Below are 18182 nucleotides of genomic sequence, written 5' to 3'. Positions count from 1 at the left end.
GTATGGATTATAATTAAAGAAAGAGGACATTTAATATGCCCAGGTAATTATTCTCTAAGAAAAAACAAATAATCTACAAAACACTAGAAATGTAAATGAATCTGTTAAACTAATAAATTAGTTTTATAAAGTGCTGTTGCTCCTCCTAAACATGTGCCATCAGATTTTTTCTGTAAAACAGAAAAAAAGTCTAAATGCATTGAAAGTGAAATTATTGCTATTTTTGGCATGTGCACTAGTAAATTGAGTCGATGTGACGACCCTCAGTGTGTCTTTATTAACTTAATTAATCCGTGCACATTTTCAGTGTCTGAATGTTTTATTTCTCTCATATTCTTGCTAATAAAAGTAATATTTTTTTAGATTTAGGTTTTATTCAGACTCTGCATACATCCGGTTTTTGCTGAATCTGAGCATCGCAGCTGTCGACTGTCAATCAGATAAAGGAGAGAATTTCACTGAGCTTCTGGCATCAGTGTGCAGCTACAACACATTCCCTTTTGATGCAGAGTCTCATGGATTCCAAGAAAGACAGATTGATTTCCTGCTGGATCTGTACTCCCATGTGAAGCAGTATGAGAGTGAAACAGGCAGCAGTGTTCTTCCAGCATTACCACCAGTTTATCAGTCAGGTCCTGATGTCTGGTCCATAAATCTCTCAAAGAGAAAAGTCTCCCTCCTCCTAGAAGTGCTGAAACTCCAAACACAGAAGAAACCAGTGGAGCTGAGAGACTGTACAGATGAAGAGAGTGAAGTGAGGAGTTTCCTTCAGTGTCTCCCCTACATCTCACAGCTCAGGTGTGTTTTCAATACTGTTGACTATTGAATCTTCTTATTTTAACCCTCATCCCTTGTTTATTAACATTTCTTGATTTATACTTAATATATTAATAAGCAGAAAATTAAAATTTGCCCCAAGCACCTTATTTTTTATGAAAGCTGAGAGGAATAATGTGTCTATATTTTTCTAATGAGTTTTTAATAGAATTTTAAATGTTTCTCATTTGGAGCATCTCCTTATTGTAGTCATAAGTGTAATTAATATAATTATAATTAAAAAGTATAAAATGTAAAATGGTATGATCTAATTAGAAATTTTAATAGTTTACATTTAAAATTCTCAGTTTTTTTCATGCTAATCTTAGTCCTTTTAATTGAGCAGCAAAATCTTTTAGAAAATGAATATTAGCATTTTACCATATGGATCTTAAACCCTGGTCTAACAAGACTCTCACAGTTCAGGTCTGATTGTCCCATGTACAAATATCAAAATAATGTCATCAGTTATTTGTTACCTCATTATGTAGATTAAGGTGAAGTCTCAACTGTGGTTAGAGTTATTGGCTGTGAACTCAACTGATGGAAACATGTAGCAGTGAAAGTACACCTGCTGCTAATTTAATGGATTTTTTGAGGTTTTTTATAAATGCAGCAAATGTAAAACTATTGTTTGTGATCAGTTTGCATGTGTAATTAGTTTAGCCATTATTCAGGTATTTTGTTTTTAAGAAGTATCAAAGCAAATGCAACCTAAAGTTTAACTCTATAGTCTACATTTACTTTTGCCAAATCACCAGTGTCTAATACAAAACTACTTTATGCTAAAGACACTTACATTTGACTGGCAAATGAATATTAGTATTTTATCCAATGGATCTTTACCCTTGATCTAAAATATCTGGACACTAACAATCCAGAACTGATATCTTTTAAATATCAACATAATTTCATCAGTTACCCCATTTACTGCATTATGTAGATCATTTTCAACATCAGGAATCAAGAAAAATATAAACTCGAGCTAAAATATCAGCTGTGACTGTATTGAGTGGAAATGAAAGTGTTGTGTGATTTGTGTTGTCTGTGTGTGAAATATGATCTGATGTTACTGCATCACTCACTGGCCAGCAGTGGGAGAACTAACAGTTGTGGAGTTTACTGTTACAGTGAGAATGTTGTGACTATGATGTCTAATAAGACTAAAACAGTAGGTTATTTATTACTCTTACAAATTTTAAATGCATTGAAAGTGAAATGTGATATTTTGCAGCATGTGCACTAGTAAAATGGGTCGAGGTGACGCCCCTCATTGTGTATTTATTAACTTAATTGATCCTTTCACAGTTTCAGTGTCGGAAAGTTTTATTTCAATAATTCAGAAAATCTCAGAATTCAGGTAATAATTTTTGAATCAGGTAGAGATTCTAAAATGTGGTGTTTGGTTATTTAAGAACAGTTTAGTAAAACATTTTATTGACTTTTATTTATCTAGAAAATTTAGAACGTATTTGTCACAAATCTAACTGTTACCGCACTGGAAGAAAGACAGACAGGCAACAGTTCCCCCAAGCAGAGCGTTCTTTATTTGCTTTCATTTCCACCTTGGCGCTTTCCTTTTCTCGCAGACAGGCACGGCTTCCTCTTGGTGTTTGCTTGAGTACACTCGCGGACTGGCACGTCTTTCTCTCTGCATCCGCCTGTGCTTATAACAGGATGGAGTTGGCTGCTGCAGCACTCCTCCTTGGCTTGGTCCCACTCCCTCCGTGATGAAGTCTCCCTGGCATCATACCTCTCTTCCAGCACGGGGTTTCGGCACCAATGTAACAAATCTTACTGGTTCCGCGCTGGAAGAAATACATACATACAGACTGTCTGTCTGTATGTATTTCTTCAGCGCGGAACCAGTAAGATTTGGGACCAGGCCAAGGAGGAGTGCTGCAGCAGCCAACTCCATTCTCTTATAAGCACAGGCGGATGCAGACAGCAGTTCCCCAAGCAGAGCGTTCTTTACTTTCATTTTTGCCTCCAATGTTTTTTCTGTTCTGTGGTGAATCTGCAGTTCCAGAAAAAAGTCTAAATGCATTGAAAGTGAAATTATTGATATTTTGTGGCATGTGCACTAGTAAATTGAGTCGATGTGACGACCCTCAGTGTGTCTTTATTAACTTAATTGATCCGTGCACATTTTCAGTGTCTGAATGTTTTATTTCTCTCATATTCTCTAATAAATGTAATATTCTTTTATATTTAGGTTTTATTCACACTCTGCATCCATCCGTTTTTTGCTGAATCTGAGCATCGCAGCTGTCAACTGTCAATCAGATAAAGGAGAGAATTTCACTGAGCTTCTGGCATCAGTGTGCAGCTACAACACATTCCCTTTTGGTGTAGAGTCTCATGGATTCCAAGAAAGACAGATTGATTTCCTGCTGGATCTGTACTCCCATGTGAAGCAGTATGAGAGTAAAACAGGCAGGAGGGTTCTTCCAGCATTACTACCAGTTTATCAGTCAGTTCCTGATGTCTGGTCCATAAATCTCTCAGAGATAAACATCTCCCTCCTCCTAGAAGTGCTGAAGCTCCAAACACAGAAGAAACCAGTGGTGCTGAGAAACTGCACAGATGAAGAGAGTGAAGTGAGGAGTTTCCTTCAGTGTCTGCCCTACATCTCACAGCTCAGGTGTGTTTTGAATACTGTTGAATATTGAATCTTCTCATTTTTAACCCTCATCCCTTGTTTATTAACATTTCTTGATTTATATTCAACATATTAATAAGCAGAAAACAAAAATTTGCCCCAAGTACCTTATTATTAATGAAAACTAAGAGGAATAATGTGTCTATATTTTTCTAATGAGTTTTTAATAGAATTTTAAATGTTTCTAATTTGGAGCATTTCCTTATTGTAGTCATAACAGTGTAATTAATATAATTATAATTAAAAAGTATAAAATGTAAAATGGTATGATCTAATTAGAAATTTGAAGAGTTTACATTTAAAATTCTCTGTTTTTTATTATTAGCATTTTACCATATGGATCTTAAACCCTGGTCTAACAAGACTCTCACAGTTCAGGTCTGATTGTCCCATGTACAAATATCAAAATAATGTCATCAGTTATTTGTTACCTCATTATGTAGATTAAGGTGAAGTCTCACCTGTGGTTAGAGTTATTAGCTGTGAACTCAACTGATGGAAACATGTAGCAGTGAAAGTACACCTGCTGCTAATTTAATAGATTTTTTAAGGATTTTTATAAAATCAGTTTGCATGTGTAATTTATTTAGCCATTATTCAATTATTTTGTTTTTAAGAATTATTAAAGCAAATGCAACCTAAAGTTTAACTCTATAGTCTACATTTACTTTTGCCAAATCAACAGTGTCTAATACAAAACTACTGTATGCTAAAGACACTCTTATTTGACTGGCAAATGAATATTAGTATTTTATCCAATGGATCTTTAACCTTGATCTAAAATATCTGGACACTAACAGTCCAGAACTGATATCGTCTAAATATCAACATAATTTCATCAGTTACCCCATTTACTGCATTATGTAGATCATTTTCCTGTAGATCAGGAATCAAGAAAAATATAAACTCGAGCTAAAATATCAGCTGTGACTGTATTGAGTGGAAATGAAAGTGTTGTGTGATTTGTGTTGTCTGTGTGTGAAATTTGATCTGATGTTACTGCACCACTCACTGGACAGCAGGGGGAGAACTAACAATTGTGGAGTTTACTGTTACAGTGAGAATGTTGTGACTATGACGTCTAATGAGACTAAAACTGTAGGTTATTTATTACTCATACACATTTTAAATGCACTAAACGTAAAATGTGATATTTTGTTGCATGTGCACTAGTAAAATGGGTCGAGGTGACGACTCTCACCGTGTATTTATTAACTTAATTGATCCTTTCACAGTTTCAGTGTCTGAAAGTTTTATTTAAATAATTCTGAAAATCTCAGAATTCAGGTAATAATTTTTAAATCAGGTAGAGATTCTAAAATGTGGTGTTTGGTTATTTAAGAACAGTTTAGTAAAAAATTTTATTGACTGTTATTAATCTAGAAAATTTAGAACGTATGTGTCACAAATCTTACTGTTTCCACGCTGGAAGAAAGACAGACAGGCAACAGTTCCTCAAAACCTGAGATTCAACCCCTTTATCTGATCTGAACTGTCATTGTTATCTGGCTAACTACTCAACATAAAAAGTTGGTGGCAAAATACTGGTTATTAGCTGGCTAATGTAGCCAAGTTAAATACCTTTTTGGGCATTTTAATTTCAAGTATAATATTTTTAAGTATTATAAAAGCAAATGCGAACTATAGTTCAACTCTACTAATGTATGCTAAAGACAATTTCTTTTGACTAAGCTAGCAAATGAATTATAGGTTTTTATATAGTAGAAGCCGAAAGAAAGTTTTATATAGTAGATCTTAAACCTTGATTTATATAGAAACTAACAATCCAGGTCTGATTTTCCCAGGTCTAAATTTCTAGATAATTTTATCAGTTACACAAATTACTGCATTATATAGATCATCATTTTTGACATCAGGAGTCAAGAAAAATAAAAACACAAGCTAAAATTTCAGCTGTGACTTTTTAATTTCTAGTCATTTCAGTGTTGTCTGATTTGTGTTGTGTGTGTGTGTGTGTGTGTGTGTGTGTGTGTGTGTGTGTGTGTGTGTGTGTGTTGACTGGTCAGCATTGGGAGAATTAACAATGTTTTTACCATTACAATTAGAAGGTAGTGACTATGATGACTAATGAGAGTAAAATAGAAAAAAAAAATCTAAATGTATTGAAAGTGAAATTATTGCTATTTTGTGGCATGTGCACTAGTAAATTGGGTCGATGTGACGACCCTCAGTGTGTGTCAGGGTGCAAACGAAACAGAAGGTGGAAGCCGGAGTACAGCTCGCTCGGGTTTTAATGACTGAAAGTAAAAGTGTGTGGGAGAGTGATACACACGACCACATACACATACCCACACGGCAGTCCTTCGGTTGAGAGAGTCGGAGGTGCGCTTTGGGAGAAGCGTAGCTGACCCGAGATGCGCGGGGAGGAGAAGCGCAGCCGGGACGGGATTGTGGAGTCCGAATGGAACGGAATAGTGTCCTGTGTGAACACCGAAACACGAAAACATAGACCGCATGTAAAGTCCAACACATACAATAATGAACGGGGAGTGAGTGTGAATGAGGGGTTTATGTAGGAGCGGGGTGGAGTAATGATGATCCCCAGGTGAGCGTGATTAAGCCTGGAGCTCCAGAGAGAGTGGAGGCATGATTGATGATGAGCCCCAGGTGTGCGTGGTTAAACCTGGAGCTCTAGGGAGAGCGGAGGCATAGAGAGCCACCAAAGGGGGCGTGGCAGGTGGATCCCTGACAGTGTGTCTTTATTAAATGAATTGATCCGTGCACATTTTCTGTGTCTGAATGTTTTATTTCTCTCATATCCTCTAATAAATGTAATATTCTTTTATATTTAGGTTTAATTCAGACTCCATCCAGTTTTTGCTGAATCTGAGCATCGCAGCTGTCGACTGTCAATCAGATAAAGGAGAGAATTTCACTGAGCTTCTGGCATCAGTGTGCAGCTACAACACATTCCCTTTTGATGCAGAGTCTCATGGATTCCAAGAAAGACGGAGTGATTTCCTGCTGGATCTGTACTCCCATGTGAAGCAGTATGAGAGTAAAACAGGCAGCAGTTTTCTTCCAGCATTACTACCAGTTTATCAGTCAGGTCCTGATGTCTGGTCCATAGATCTTTCAGAGATAAACATCTCCCTCCTCCTAGAAGTGCTGAAACTCCAAACACAGAAGAAACCAGTAGAGCTGAGAGACTGTACAGATGAAGAGAGTGAAGTGAGGAGTTTCCTTCAGTGTCTGCCCTACATCTCACAGCTCAGGTGTGTTTTGAATACTGTTGAAAATTGAATCTTCTCATTTTAACCCTCATCCCTTGTTTATTAATGTTTCTTGATTTATACTTAATATATTAATAAGCAGAAAACAAAAATGTGCCCCAAGTACCTTATTATTGAAAGCTGAGAGGAATAATGTGTCTGTATTTTTCTAATGAGTTTTTACTGGAATTTTAAATGGTTCTAATTTGGAGCATCTCTTATTGTAGTCATACAGTGTAATTAATATAATTATAATTAAAAAGTATAAAATGTAAAATGGTATGATCTAATTAGAAATTTAAAGAATTTACATTTAGAATTCTGTTTTTTAGGCTAATCGTAGTCCTTTTAATTAAGCAGCAAAATCTTTCAGCAAATGAATATAAGCATTTTACCCAATGGATCCTCGTCAGGGCCGTGATCACGCATAGCATGCAGGAGAAACTCAATCATCATCTTTATTTAGATACAAAACAAACACGAAACTGAGAGATTAACGAGCAGTAATGCGGGTATAATCCGTAATGCGGGGATAATCCGTAAAGCAGGGATAATCCGTTAAACGGGTATGATCCGCAACGTAGGGATAATCCTTAAGATCGGATCGCAGAGCAGGAACCAGCGGGGAACGCTGGTGGTCAGGAACCAGGTAGATCACTGTAACTATCAAGTAGGTCCGACAGCAAGTGAGGTGGAACTGGGACCTTTTAAAGGGGAGCGGTAATGACGAACAGGTGCTGCCGATTAGATCAGTGAGGGGCAGCGTGAGAGACTCTGAGGGGGTGTAGCAGGTGGATCTCTGACAATCTTAAACCCTGGTCTAACAAGTCTTTCACAGTCCAGGTCTGATTGTCCCATGTACAAATATACAGCTGTGACTTAAATTTCTAGTCAGTACAGTGTTGTCTGATTTGTGTTGTGTTGTGTTTGTGTGTGTGTGTGTGTGTGTGTGTGTGTGTGTGTGTGTGTGTGTGTGTGTGTGTGTGTGTGTTGACTTGTCAGCATTGGGAGAACTAACAATGTTTTTACCATTACAATTAGAAGGTAGTGACTATGATGACTAATGAGAGTAAAACAGAAATAAAAAGTCTAAATGCATTGAAAGTGAAATTATTGCTATTTTTGGCATGTGCATTAGTCAATTGAGTCGATGTGACGACCCTCAGTGTGTCTTTATTAACTTAATTGATCCGTGCACATTTTCAGTGTCTGAATATTTTATTTCTCTCATATTCTTGCTAATAAATGTAATATTTTTTATATTTAGGTTGAATTCAGACTCTGCATCCATCCGGTTTTTGCTGAATCTGAGCATCGCAGCTGTCGACTGTCAATCAGATAAAGGAGAGAATTTCACTGAGCTTCTGGCATCAGTGTGCAGCTACAACACATTCCCTTTTGATGGAGAGTCTCATGGATTCCAAGAAGAACAGAGTGATTTCCTGCTGGATCTGTACTCCCATGTGAAGCAGTATGAGAGTGAAACAGGCAGCAGGGTTCTTCCAGCATTACCACCAGTTTATCAGTCAGTTCCTGATGTCTGGTCCATAAATCTCTCAAAGAGAAACATCTCCCTCCTCCTAGAAGTGCTGAAACTCCAAACACAGAAGAAACCAGTGGAGCTGAGAGACTGTACAGATGAAGAGAGTAAAGTGAGGAGTTTCCTTCAGTGTCTGCCCTACATCTCACAGCTCAGGTGTGTTTTCAATACTGTTGAATATTGAATCTTCTCATTTTAACCCTCATTTATTGTTTATTAACATTTCTTGATTTATACTTAACATATTAATAAGCAGAAAACAAAAAATTTGCCCAAAGGGTCCTTATTTTTTATGAAAGCTGAGAGGAATAATGTGTCTATTTTTTTCTAATGAGTTTTTAATAGAATTTTAAATGTTTCTTATTTGGAGCATCTCCTTATTGTAGTCATAACAGTGTAATTAATATAATTATAATTAAAAAGTATAAAATGTAAAATGGTATGATCTAATTAGAAATTTGAAGAGTTTACATTTAAAATTCTCAGTTTTTTTTATGCTAATCTTAGTCCTTTTAATTGAGCAGCAAAATCTTTTAGCAAATGAATATTAGCATTTTACCATATGGATCTTAAACCCTGGTCTAACAAGACTCTCACAGTTCAGGTCTGATTGTCCCATGTACAAATATCAAAATAATGTCATCAGTTATTTGTTACCTCATTATGTAGATTAAGGTGAAGTCTCACCTGTGGTTAGAGTTATTAGCTGTGAACTCAACTGATGGAAACGTAGCAGTGAAAGTACACCTGCTGCTAATTTAATGGATTTTTTGAGGATTTTTATAAAATCAGTTTGCATGTGTAATTAGTTTAGCCATTATTCAATTATTTTGTTTTTAAGAAGTATTAAATTAATGCAAACTAAAGTTTAACTCTATAGTCTACATTTACTTTTGCCAAATCAACAGTGTCTAATACAAAACTACTGTATGCTAAAGACACTCTTATTTGACTGGCAAATGAATATTAGTATTTTATCCAATGGATCTTTAACCTTGATCTAAAATATCTGGACACTAACAGTCCAGAACTGATATCGTCTAAATATCAACATAATTTCATCAGTTACCTCGTTTACTGATTTTTTAATTTCTATTCAGTACAGTGTTGTCTGATTTGTGTGTGTGTGTGTGTGTGTGTGTGTGTGTGTGTGTGTGTTTTGACTGGTCAGCATTGGGAGAACTAACCATTACCATTACAATTAGAAAGTAGTTGTCAGGAATTCCCCTGCCACGCCCCCTTCAGCAGCTGTCAAACTTCGGGTTTCCCCAAAGCACCTCGCTCCTTCTCCTGTGCGTGCCCCGCCCGCACGGAACTGCTCGCAATCGGGCTTCATGGGGAACACCTGTGACTTGTTTCACTCACTTCTCCCCAGCTCCTATAAAAACCCCACATTCACCCACACTCCCGGTCCGTTATTGTAGGTTCATGGTGGTATGTGTTTGTATGTATGCTGCTCCCGCTACATACTTTCTCCTCCCGGACTCCTCGCTCACTCCACAGCTGCGTTTACCTTCCCCAGCGCACCTCGGACTTCCGACGCTTCTTCGTCGCTACCTCCGCACCGCGCTTGCTCCATAACGCACCGTGGACATTATTACTAGACTGCCGTTTGCCGGATTATCCTGATCTATGCGGGTATTTTGTGTTGGCTCTGCCTTTTTGTTAAATAAACACGCGTGCTTCTATTCCGGCTTCCGCCTCCATATCCGTCGCACAACAGTAGTGACTATGATGACTAATGAGAGTAAAACAGAAAAAATTATCTATATGCATTGAAAGTGAAATTATTGCTATTTTGTGGCATGTGCATTAGTAAATTGAGTCGATGTGACGACCCTCAGTGTGTCTTTATTAACTTAATTGATCCGTGCACATTTTCAGTGTCTGAATGTTTTATTTCTCTCATATTCTTGCTAATAAATGTAATATTTTTTATATTTAGGTTTTATTCAGACTCTGCATCCATCTGTTTTTTGCTGAATCTGAGCATCGCAGCTGTCGACTGTCAATCAGATAAAGGAGAGAATTTCACTGAGCTTCTGGCATCAGTGTGCAGCTACAACACATTCCCTTTTGATGGAGAGTCTCATGGATTCCAAGAAGAACAGAGTGATTTCCTGCTGGATCTGTACTCCCATGTGAAGCAGTATGAGAGTAAAACAGGCAGCAGGGTTCTTCCAGCATTGCTACCAGTTTATCAGTCAGTTCCTGATGTCTGGTCCATAAATCTCTCAAAGAGAAAAGTCTCCCTCCTCCTAGAAGTGCTGAAACTCCAAACACAGAAGAAACCAGTGGTGCTGAGAGACTGCACAAATAACGAGAGTGAAGTGAGGAGTTTCCTTCAGTGTCTGCCCTACATCTCACAGCTCAGGTGTGTTTTCAATACTGTTGACTATTGAATCTTCTCATTTTAACCCTCATCCCTTTTTTATTACTGTTTCTTGATTTATACTCAATATATAATACAATATATAAGCAGAAAACAAAAATTTGCCCCAAGTGCCTTATTATTAATGAAAGCTGAGAGGAATAATGTGTTTATATTTTTCTAATCAGTTTTTACTGGAATTTTAAATGGTTCTAATTTGGAGCATCTCTTTATTGTAGTCATACTGTCAGGGTGCGAATGAAACGGAGGCGGAAGCCGAAGTACGGTTCGCTCGGGTTTAATACAGCAAATGACGGAGAGAGATACACACAAGCACACACGCACACGCGCACACACACACACTCACACACGGCAGTCTTTGGGTAGAGAGAGTCCGAGTTGTGATTGGGGAGAAGCGTAGATGATCCGAGATGCGCTGAAAGGAAGCGCGTAGCCGGTGCAGGATATCGGGAGTCCGGACGAAACGGAACATAAAGAGTCCTACATGAAGCCATAAACACATGCGGTATGGGAAGTCCAACATAAACAATAACGAACGCTGTTTGGGGGTGAATGAGGAGCTTATATAGAAGCAGGGTGGAGTGATGATGAACCCCAGGTGAGCGTGATTAAACCTGGGGCTTCAGAGAGAGTGGAGGCATGAGTGATGATGAGCTCCAGGTGTGCCTCGTTAAACCTGGAGCTCTATGGAGAGTGGAGGCATAGAGAGCCACCAAAGGGGGCGTGGCAGGTGGATCCCTGACACATACAGTGTAATTAATATAATTATATTTATAAAATGTGAAATTTAAAATGGTTTGGTCTTAATAAACATTAAGAGTTTACATTTAATATTCTGTTTTTTAGGCTAATCTTTGTCCTTTTAATTAAACAGCTAAATCTTTCAGCAAATGAATATTAGCATTTTACTTAATGGATCTTAATCCCTGGTCTAACAAGACTCTCACAGTTCAGGTCTGATTGTCCCATGTACAAATATTAATATAATGTCATTTATGTCAGTTATGTTACCTCATTATGTATGGAATTTTAAATGGTTATTTTACTTAAGAAACAAAATCTTTCATGTCTTCTTATATATACATTATGTACAGTTGTTTTTACACAACATGCCACTGAAAGTCAGGATTTTGTGTCTAATAAATGAAGTGCTGCTTAAATGATAGTGAACCCTTTATAATTTTCTGTATTTATTCATAATTCTGATCTGAAATGTGACAAAATCAAGCTGTGGATCTTGAGAGAGATGCAGTTAATCAAATGATACAAAAACATTATAGTATTTATATTTAATTATTAAGTAATGTTATTCAACAAATCATAGCTTCACAATTTGTCCTTTTCTTCTTTTTTAACATGAAATCTGTCTATTTTAGATGCGGTGAAAATTTAACTGCATGTTTAAGTAAAGCCGTTGTTGAGAATGCAGAAGATACAGAGTTGGTGAAGGCTTTCTTTGCTGCCACGGACTCCATCTTCATTATAGATTGGGTTTTAAGCACTCGTGAGTGCAGAGCTGTGAGAAAAGTGCTGAAAGTCTCAGATTCTAATCTCAAACTCACTCTGACACCCCGGGGCATCTCTCAACGAGGACTCAGGTGTCTCTTCAGACTCAGAACACACCTTCAGAAACTCTGGTATGTTCAATAATCAGTTTCATACTTTTCATATCATTCTGTATAACTTTATTAAGCAGGTCTTCATTAAGCTGGACCATGAATTTCCCTTTAATAAATATGTTTGTGTGAATGTTTGGCAGCCTGAGTGGACGTGTGGTACAGAGGATGGTCCAAGCATTTCGAGCAGTGAGATCAGGTGTCTCAGTGGTCATTGATGAGCTCTGCATGGACCTAAACAGCATAACACTAAATAAAACGATCACATATCTGAGCAGTTTGTGTTCCCTTCTGAACATATGGACTGTTCACTGTGTGAACCTCAGTAAGTGTAGAATAGATGCTCATTCTCTCATCAGTCTCATGTGTCATCCTGGGCATTTACAAATCAGGTCAGTTTACAATTTACATTATCATATAAAATTTTATATTAGATTTAAAGTTTTCAGTTATAAACATCATGTGTATGTGTGCAGGTTATCAAAAGAGACTCTCCAGCAGTTTACTGATCTGCTGTGTGAGGTGAGGGATGGAGAACTGACCCGCTTTTTTCTGGAGAAAACGGGAGGAGACCTGACTTCCTGTTCTCTCAGTTGGGAAAAGCTCATCCATTTCCTCCAGCAGCGAGTTTGCCGCATTAACGTGAACATCAGAAAGAGCCAAATCGCATATAATCACGTCAGACAGATTCTTCCTCTACTGTCTGAAGTTCAGTTTAAAAGGTGACAAAACATAAATGGAAACATAATCGCACATACAAAGGACACGGGACAAAAACAAACGCACATGTTTACATAAACACGGTAACGAGGACATCCTTAACAGTGCAGCTGGCATGCACATCACACATATGGCAATTATGATATTGTAAGAAAAAATGAAGAGGACAACGAAGATCGTAATAAAGAAGTTTATAACAGCGTAGCAGTGACAAAATACACGAAGCACTTTGGGTTCATCGGAGTCAGAAAGAACCCAGAGCAAACTCTGCCCAGATATTTTATATTGTTCTTCCCTTTGAAGTATAGACCGGAGTTATCCTTTAAATGTAAATTAGATATAGGACATGCGTGAGGAAACAAAAGGCTGGGAAGACCCTTCTCGGGCGGAGGTCAGCAGGTGGTAATCACTGGTATTCGCACCTTTGCTGGTGCCGGCCCCGCAGTAGGTCAGGAAGGGGTATTGTGTGAATGATAATCATGGTCTCAGATACCTTTTGGTTAGAAATGGTCCTTGAAGGCTTGCTGTCTCCCAGACAGATTCAATCAAGACTATGATTAGTTTTGATACAACTGAAATTCTACATAACTACTTTTGTGAAATGTAAGCCGTTTTGCGGATGAGCTTATTTTGATATAGTGTAGGGTGGAATCTGGGTTGAGGCAGTCTGTAATTCTTACAATATTAATTTACGTTATTAACTTCTGTATGTGCATTATATAATAAACAAATCTTCACTGTGAAACAAATCAAATAAACACACTCATACATATAAATTTCTTTTTTCTTTTTGCATATATGAATCATTCATAGCCCTTGGCTGATATAAAGAATAATAAAAAAATTTAATCATATCAGTGTTTAAAGGTAAATGTATGGATGGATGTTTTTTTTTGCACCTCCACAGATTGAACCCCTTGGTTTTGCTGTCAGTCATCAGAGAGATCTATGAGACTCGATCTGCTGACTGTGTGTCCGGTCTTTTAAGTTCAACACACAGCTGTATCAACCTGAGCAATACAGAGCTGGACTCCTACCACTCTACTGCCCTGCACTTCACTCTCCAACACTCTACATCTGTCTGTCTGAACCTGCTGTGGACCTCCATACAGGAGGAGGACCTGATGAAGATTCTTCCTCTGTTCAACAAAGTTTCTCAGCTCAGGTAACTCAGGTGTTCACAAGGGCAATACCGAGGGAAAAGATCTACATAAGTGATTGTAATCTCATTAATAAATAAAAGAAACAAACATTGTAACAGTAAAAATACTTCTTTGTTGTCAGTGTTGACAGGGTCCTGCTGCTGAAGATGCTCCACTGCTGCAGTAAATCTGACCTCCAGAAGGGGGCAGCAACAGCAGTTTTTGCTGCTCTGAAGAACAGACTGGACTTCTCTTATAGCACTGGTTTAGATCTGACTACAGAAACAGAGGATAATGTTCTGCCTCTGAGCACTGAGGACTGCAGAGATATCAGCACAGCCATCCAGAATTCTCACCAGCTTACAGAGCTCATTCTGAAGGACTGTCAGATAGAAGATGCAGCACTGGACCTGTTCTTCCCCGTTTTACATACTGTGAGACTGCGGTGAGACACACATGAGTTTTCATGATTTAATTTTTTTAAGTTTTTATTTGTAACCAGGTCAAGTATAATTTTAATTTTTTAATGTCACTAGACTAAAATTATTCACTTTATTGCAGTGAGGTTACTACATATCATTAATTACTTACATGTGGTAATATTTTAAATGTATTAACTCTCTCTCTCTCTCTCTCTCTCTCTCTCTCTCTCTCTCTCTCTTGTTTTAACACAGCTGTAGTAAACCCTTGTTGCTTCAGTTCTTGGCTCTTCTTCGTGTGGTAAATGAGTCAGAGTGTGTGAGGCATGTTAGATCCCTCTCTCAGGCTCTGGATGGAGATCTGGACCTCAGTGAGACCCCTCTGGACCTCCACACCTACAGATCACTCGCATTGTTTCTGGAATTTACTGAAGGTCTTTCAGAACTGGACCTCAGCCACTGTAAGCTCTCTGAGCATGGCCTGGAGCTGCTGTTCCCACACCTGCATAAAACAGCTGTCCTGGAGTGAGTTTGCAGTGTGTGTGTGTGTCTGTCTGTGTGTGTGTGTGTGTGTGTGTGTGTGTGTGTGTGTGTGTGTGTGTACAGTATTATGCTCATTGTATTAATATATGTTTGTTCTGTTCTTTAGCCTCAGTCACAATGATATAGACGATAATTTAGCAGGAAGAATCTACACAATCGTCTCCACCAGCAGCAACATACAGACAGTTCGGTAAGATTGTGTGTGTGTTTGTGTGTTGTTTGTTCATACATACACTTCATACACTATATTTACAGATGTGTATGGAAATGGTGTGTATGTACTAATGTATGTGATGTCTGACCTTTATATTAACATTTTCAATTTCATTTTGTGTCTTCAGACTCTTCAACAACAGAATTACTAATAAAGAACATTTCCAAAAAGACAAACGCTTTGAGATCTGGTGATGATTGTGGACAGTTTCCTGATTTCACTCTTCTTCATAATTCAGGAAATTATTTGTACGAAAAATACAAAAGAACAGACACAGTAGAACCAGAGGGGAAAGTTTGCTTCTGATCACAATCACTGCACCCCGCAACATTGTATAGCTGCAACAAATGGACATTTTGTGCAACCCAGATGAGGATGGGTTCATCCTTCCTCTTGCCATTGCGGTGAGTTTTTCCTGCGCCACAGTCGCCAGCGGCTCACTTATCAGGGACAAACTTACTTATAAAGAACATACTAATTTATTATCACCACATGTTCTGTGTAAAGCTGCTTTTCAATATTCATTGTTAAAAGCGCAATACAAATAAAATAAAATATTTATTTTTTCAACCATTGCTGTTTATTTCACTCCATAATTTTAATAAAGATTGTTTTGAAAAAAAGAAGAAGGAAAAAGTGCAAAACAGCTTAGATTCAGTGGACATGAAGGAAGAAAATCTCACCACGATAAAAATCAAATGCAGGAATAGCATGTGATATTTACTTCTCTAAAAAGATTTGGGTTTTCTAATTCAGCAAAAGGTATATATTTAAAGTACTAATAATAATTAACAATGACTGCAATTGTTTTAGGGGCCATTAATTGTTTGTGTAATATTTAACGGGATGAATGAATGAATGAATAAATAAATAAATAAATAAAGCACTTTATGAAAAACAAAACAAAACGAAAGCCTTTTAAAATTGCTGTGTGTTCAGGAGACCAAGTGGAAAGGAGTAAGGCCAGGAACATTGGAGGTGGATTTAAACTGTTTTATCATGGTGTGGATGGAAGAGAAATGGTGTAGGGGTGATTCTGAAGGAAGAGTACAGTAAGAGTGTAGTGGAGGTGAAGAGAGTTTCTGATAGGGTGATGATCGTGAAGGTGGAAGTTGAAGGATGATGATAAATGTCATCAGTGCCTATGCTCCACAAGTTGGCTGTGAGATGGAGGAGAAGGAAAGATTCTGGAGTGAATTAGATGAAGTGGTAGATGGTGTACCTAGGAAAGAACGGTTGGTGATTGGGGCAGACTTTAATGGGCATGTAGGTGAAGGAACAGAGGTGATGAGGAGGTGATGGGTAGGTATGGTTTTAAGGAGAGGAATGTGGAAGGGCAGATGGTGGTAGATTTTGCTAAAAGGATGGAAATGGCAGTGGTGAACACTTATTTTAAGAAGAAGGAGGATCATAGGGTGACGATAAGAGTGGAGGAAGGTGCACACAGGTGGACTATGTGCTATGCAGGAGATGCAACCTGAAGGAGATTGGCGACTGTAAGGTGTTGGCAGGGGACAGTGTAGCTAGACAGCATCGGATGGTGGTCTGTAGGATGGTTTTGGAGGCGAAGAAGAGGAGGAGAGTGAGGACTGAAAGAAGAATAAGATGGTGGAAACTGAAGGAGGAAGAGTGTAGTGTGAGGTTCAGGGAAGAGGTCAGAGAGGCTCAGTGGTGTTAAGGAGGTGTTGGATGATTGGGCAACTACTGCAGGAGTGATGAGGAGGCAGCTAGAAAAGTACTTGGTGTGACATCTGGAAATAGAAAGGAAGACAAGGAGACGTGGTGGTGGAATGAGGAAGTGCAGGAGAGCATAAGGAGAAAGAGGTTGGCAAAACAGAAGTGGGATAGACAGAGTGATGAGAAAAGTAGGCAGGAGTACAAGGAGATGCGGCAGCAGGTTAAGAGGATGTGGCGAAAGCCAAGGAAAAGGCATATGAGGAGCTGTATGAGAGGTTGGACACTAAGGAAGGAGAAAAGGATTTGTACCGATTGGCCAGGCAGAGGGACCGAGCTGGAAAGGATGTACTGCAAGTTAGAGCAGTAAAGGATGGAGAGGAAATGTGTTGACTAGTGAGGAGAGTGTGTTGAGAAGGTGGAGGAGTATTTTGAGCAGCTGATGAATGAGGAAAATCAGAGAGAGAAGGTTGGATGATGTGGAGTTGGTGAAGCAGGATGTAGATAGGATTAGTAAGGAGGAAGTGAGAGCAGCGATTAAGAGGATGAAGAGTGGAAAGTCGGTTGGACCAGATGACATACCGGTAGAAGCGTGGAGATGTTTAGGAGAGATGGCAGTGGGTTTTGACCAGATTGTTTAACAGGATTTTGGAAGGTGAGAAGATGCCTGAGGAATGGAGAAGAGTGTGCTGGTACCGATCTTTAAGCATAAAGGAGATGTGCAGACCTGCAGTAACTACAGGGGTATTAAGTTGATCAGTCACACCATGAAGTTATGGGAAAGAGTAGTGGAAGCCAGGCTGAGAGAAGAGGTGACCATCTGTGAGCAACAGTATGGTTTCATGCCGAGGAAGAGCACCACAGATGCCTTATTTGCTTTGAGAATGTTGATGGAGAAGTATAGAGAAGGACAGAAGGAATTGCATTGTGTATTTGTGGATTTAGAGAAGGCGACGACAGGGTGCCAAGAGAGGAGTTGTGGTATTGTATGAGGAAGTCAGGTGTGTCAGAGAAGTATGTGAGGGTGGTGCAGGACATGTATGAGGACAGTGTGACGGCAGTGAAGTGTGCAGTAGGTACGACAGACTGGTTTAGAGTGAAGGTTGGACTGCATCAAGGATCGGCCCTGAGCCCTTTCCTGTTTGCAGTGGTGATGGACAGGTTGACGGACGAGGTCAGACAGGAGTCTCCCTGGACTATGATGTTTGCGG

At 38.6% G+C, this 18182-nt stretch overlaps 1 protein-coding gene across 5 annotated transcripts in view; it reads left to right on the top strand.

Annotated features, from left to right (window-relative positions):
• The window catches only part of LOC124381928, a 37675-nt gene extending 21686 nt beyond the window's left edge, over window positions 1-15989 (top strand). For 2 of the 5 annotated variants that reach the window (XM_046843883.1, XM_046843882.1), the window contains exons 11-21: window positions 6314-6714; window positions 7979-8407; window positions 10197-10625; window positions 12020-12280; window positions 12403-12651; window positions 12736-12981; window positions 13887-14144; window positions 14264-14566; window positions 14796-15065; window positions 15190-15273; window positions 15425-15987. In XM_046843883.1, coding sequence (XP_046699839.1) covers window positions 6314-6714; window positions 7979-8407; window positions 10197-10625; window positions 12020-12280; window positions 12403-12651; window positions 12736-12981; window positions 13887-14144; window positions 14264-14566; window positions 14796-15065; window positions 15190-15273; window positions 15425-15491 — 2997 coding nt within the window. In that variant the 3' untranslated portion in view covers window positions 15492-15987. Of the gene's footprint in view, window positions 1-6313; window positions 6715-7978; window positions 8408-10196; window positions 10626-12019; window positions 12281-12402; window positions 12652-12735; window positions 12982-13886; window positions 14145-14263; window positions 14567-14795; window positions 15066-15189; window positions 15274-15424 lie in introns of all 5 variants that reach the window. The other 3 variants (XM_046843886.1, XM_046843884.1, XM_046843887.1) reach the window with 3 other exon arrangements.
• The last annotated feature ends 2193 nt before the right edge of the window (window positions 15990-18182 follow it).

This window comes from Silurus meridionalis, chromosome 29 (assembly GCF_014805685.1).
Source record: "Silurus meridionalis isolate SWU-2019-XX chromosome 29, ASM1480568v1, whole genome shotgun sequence".
Classification (NCBI taxonomy): Eukaryota; Metazoa; Chordata; class Actinopteri; order Siluriformes; family Siluridae; genus Silurus; species Silurus meridionalis.
Note: the sequence above shows the minus strand (reverse complement) of the source record. Positions and strands in the feature narration are given on the sequence as shown.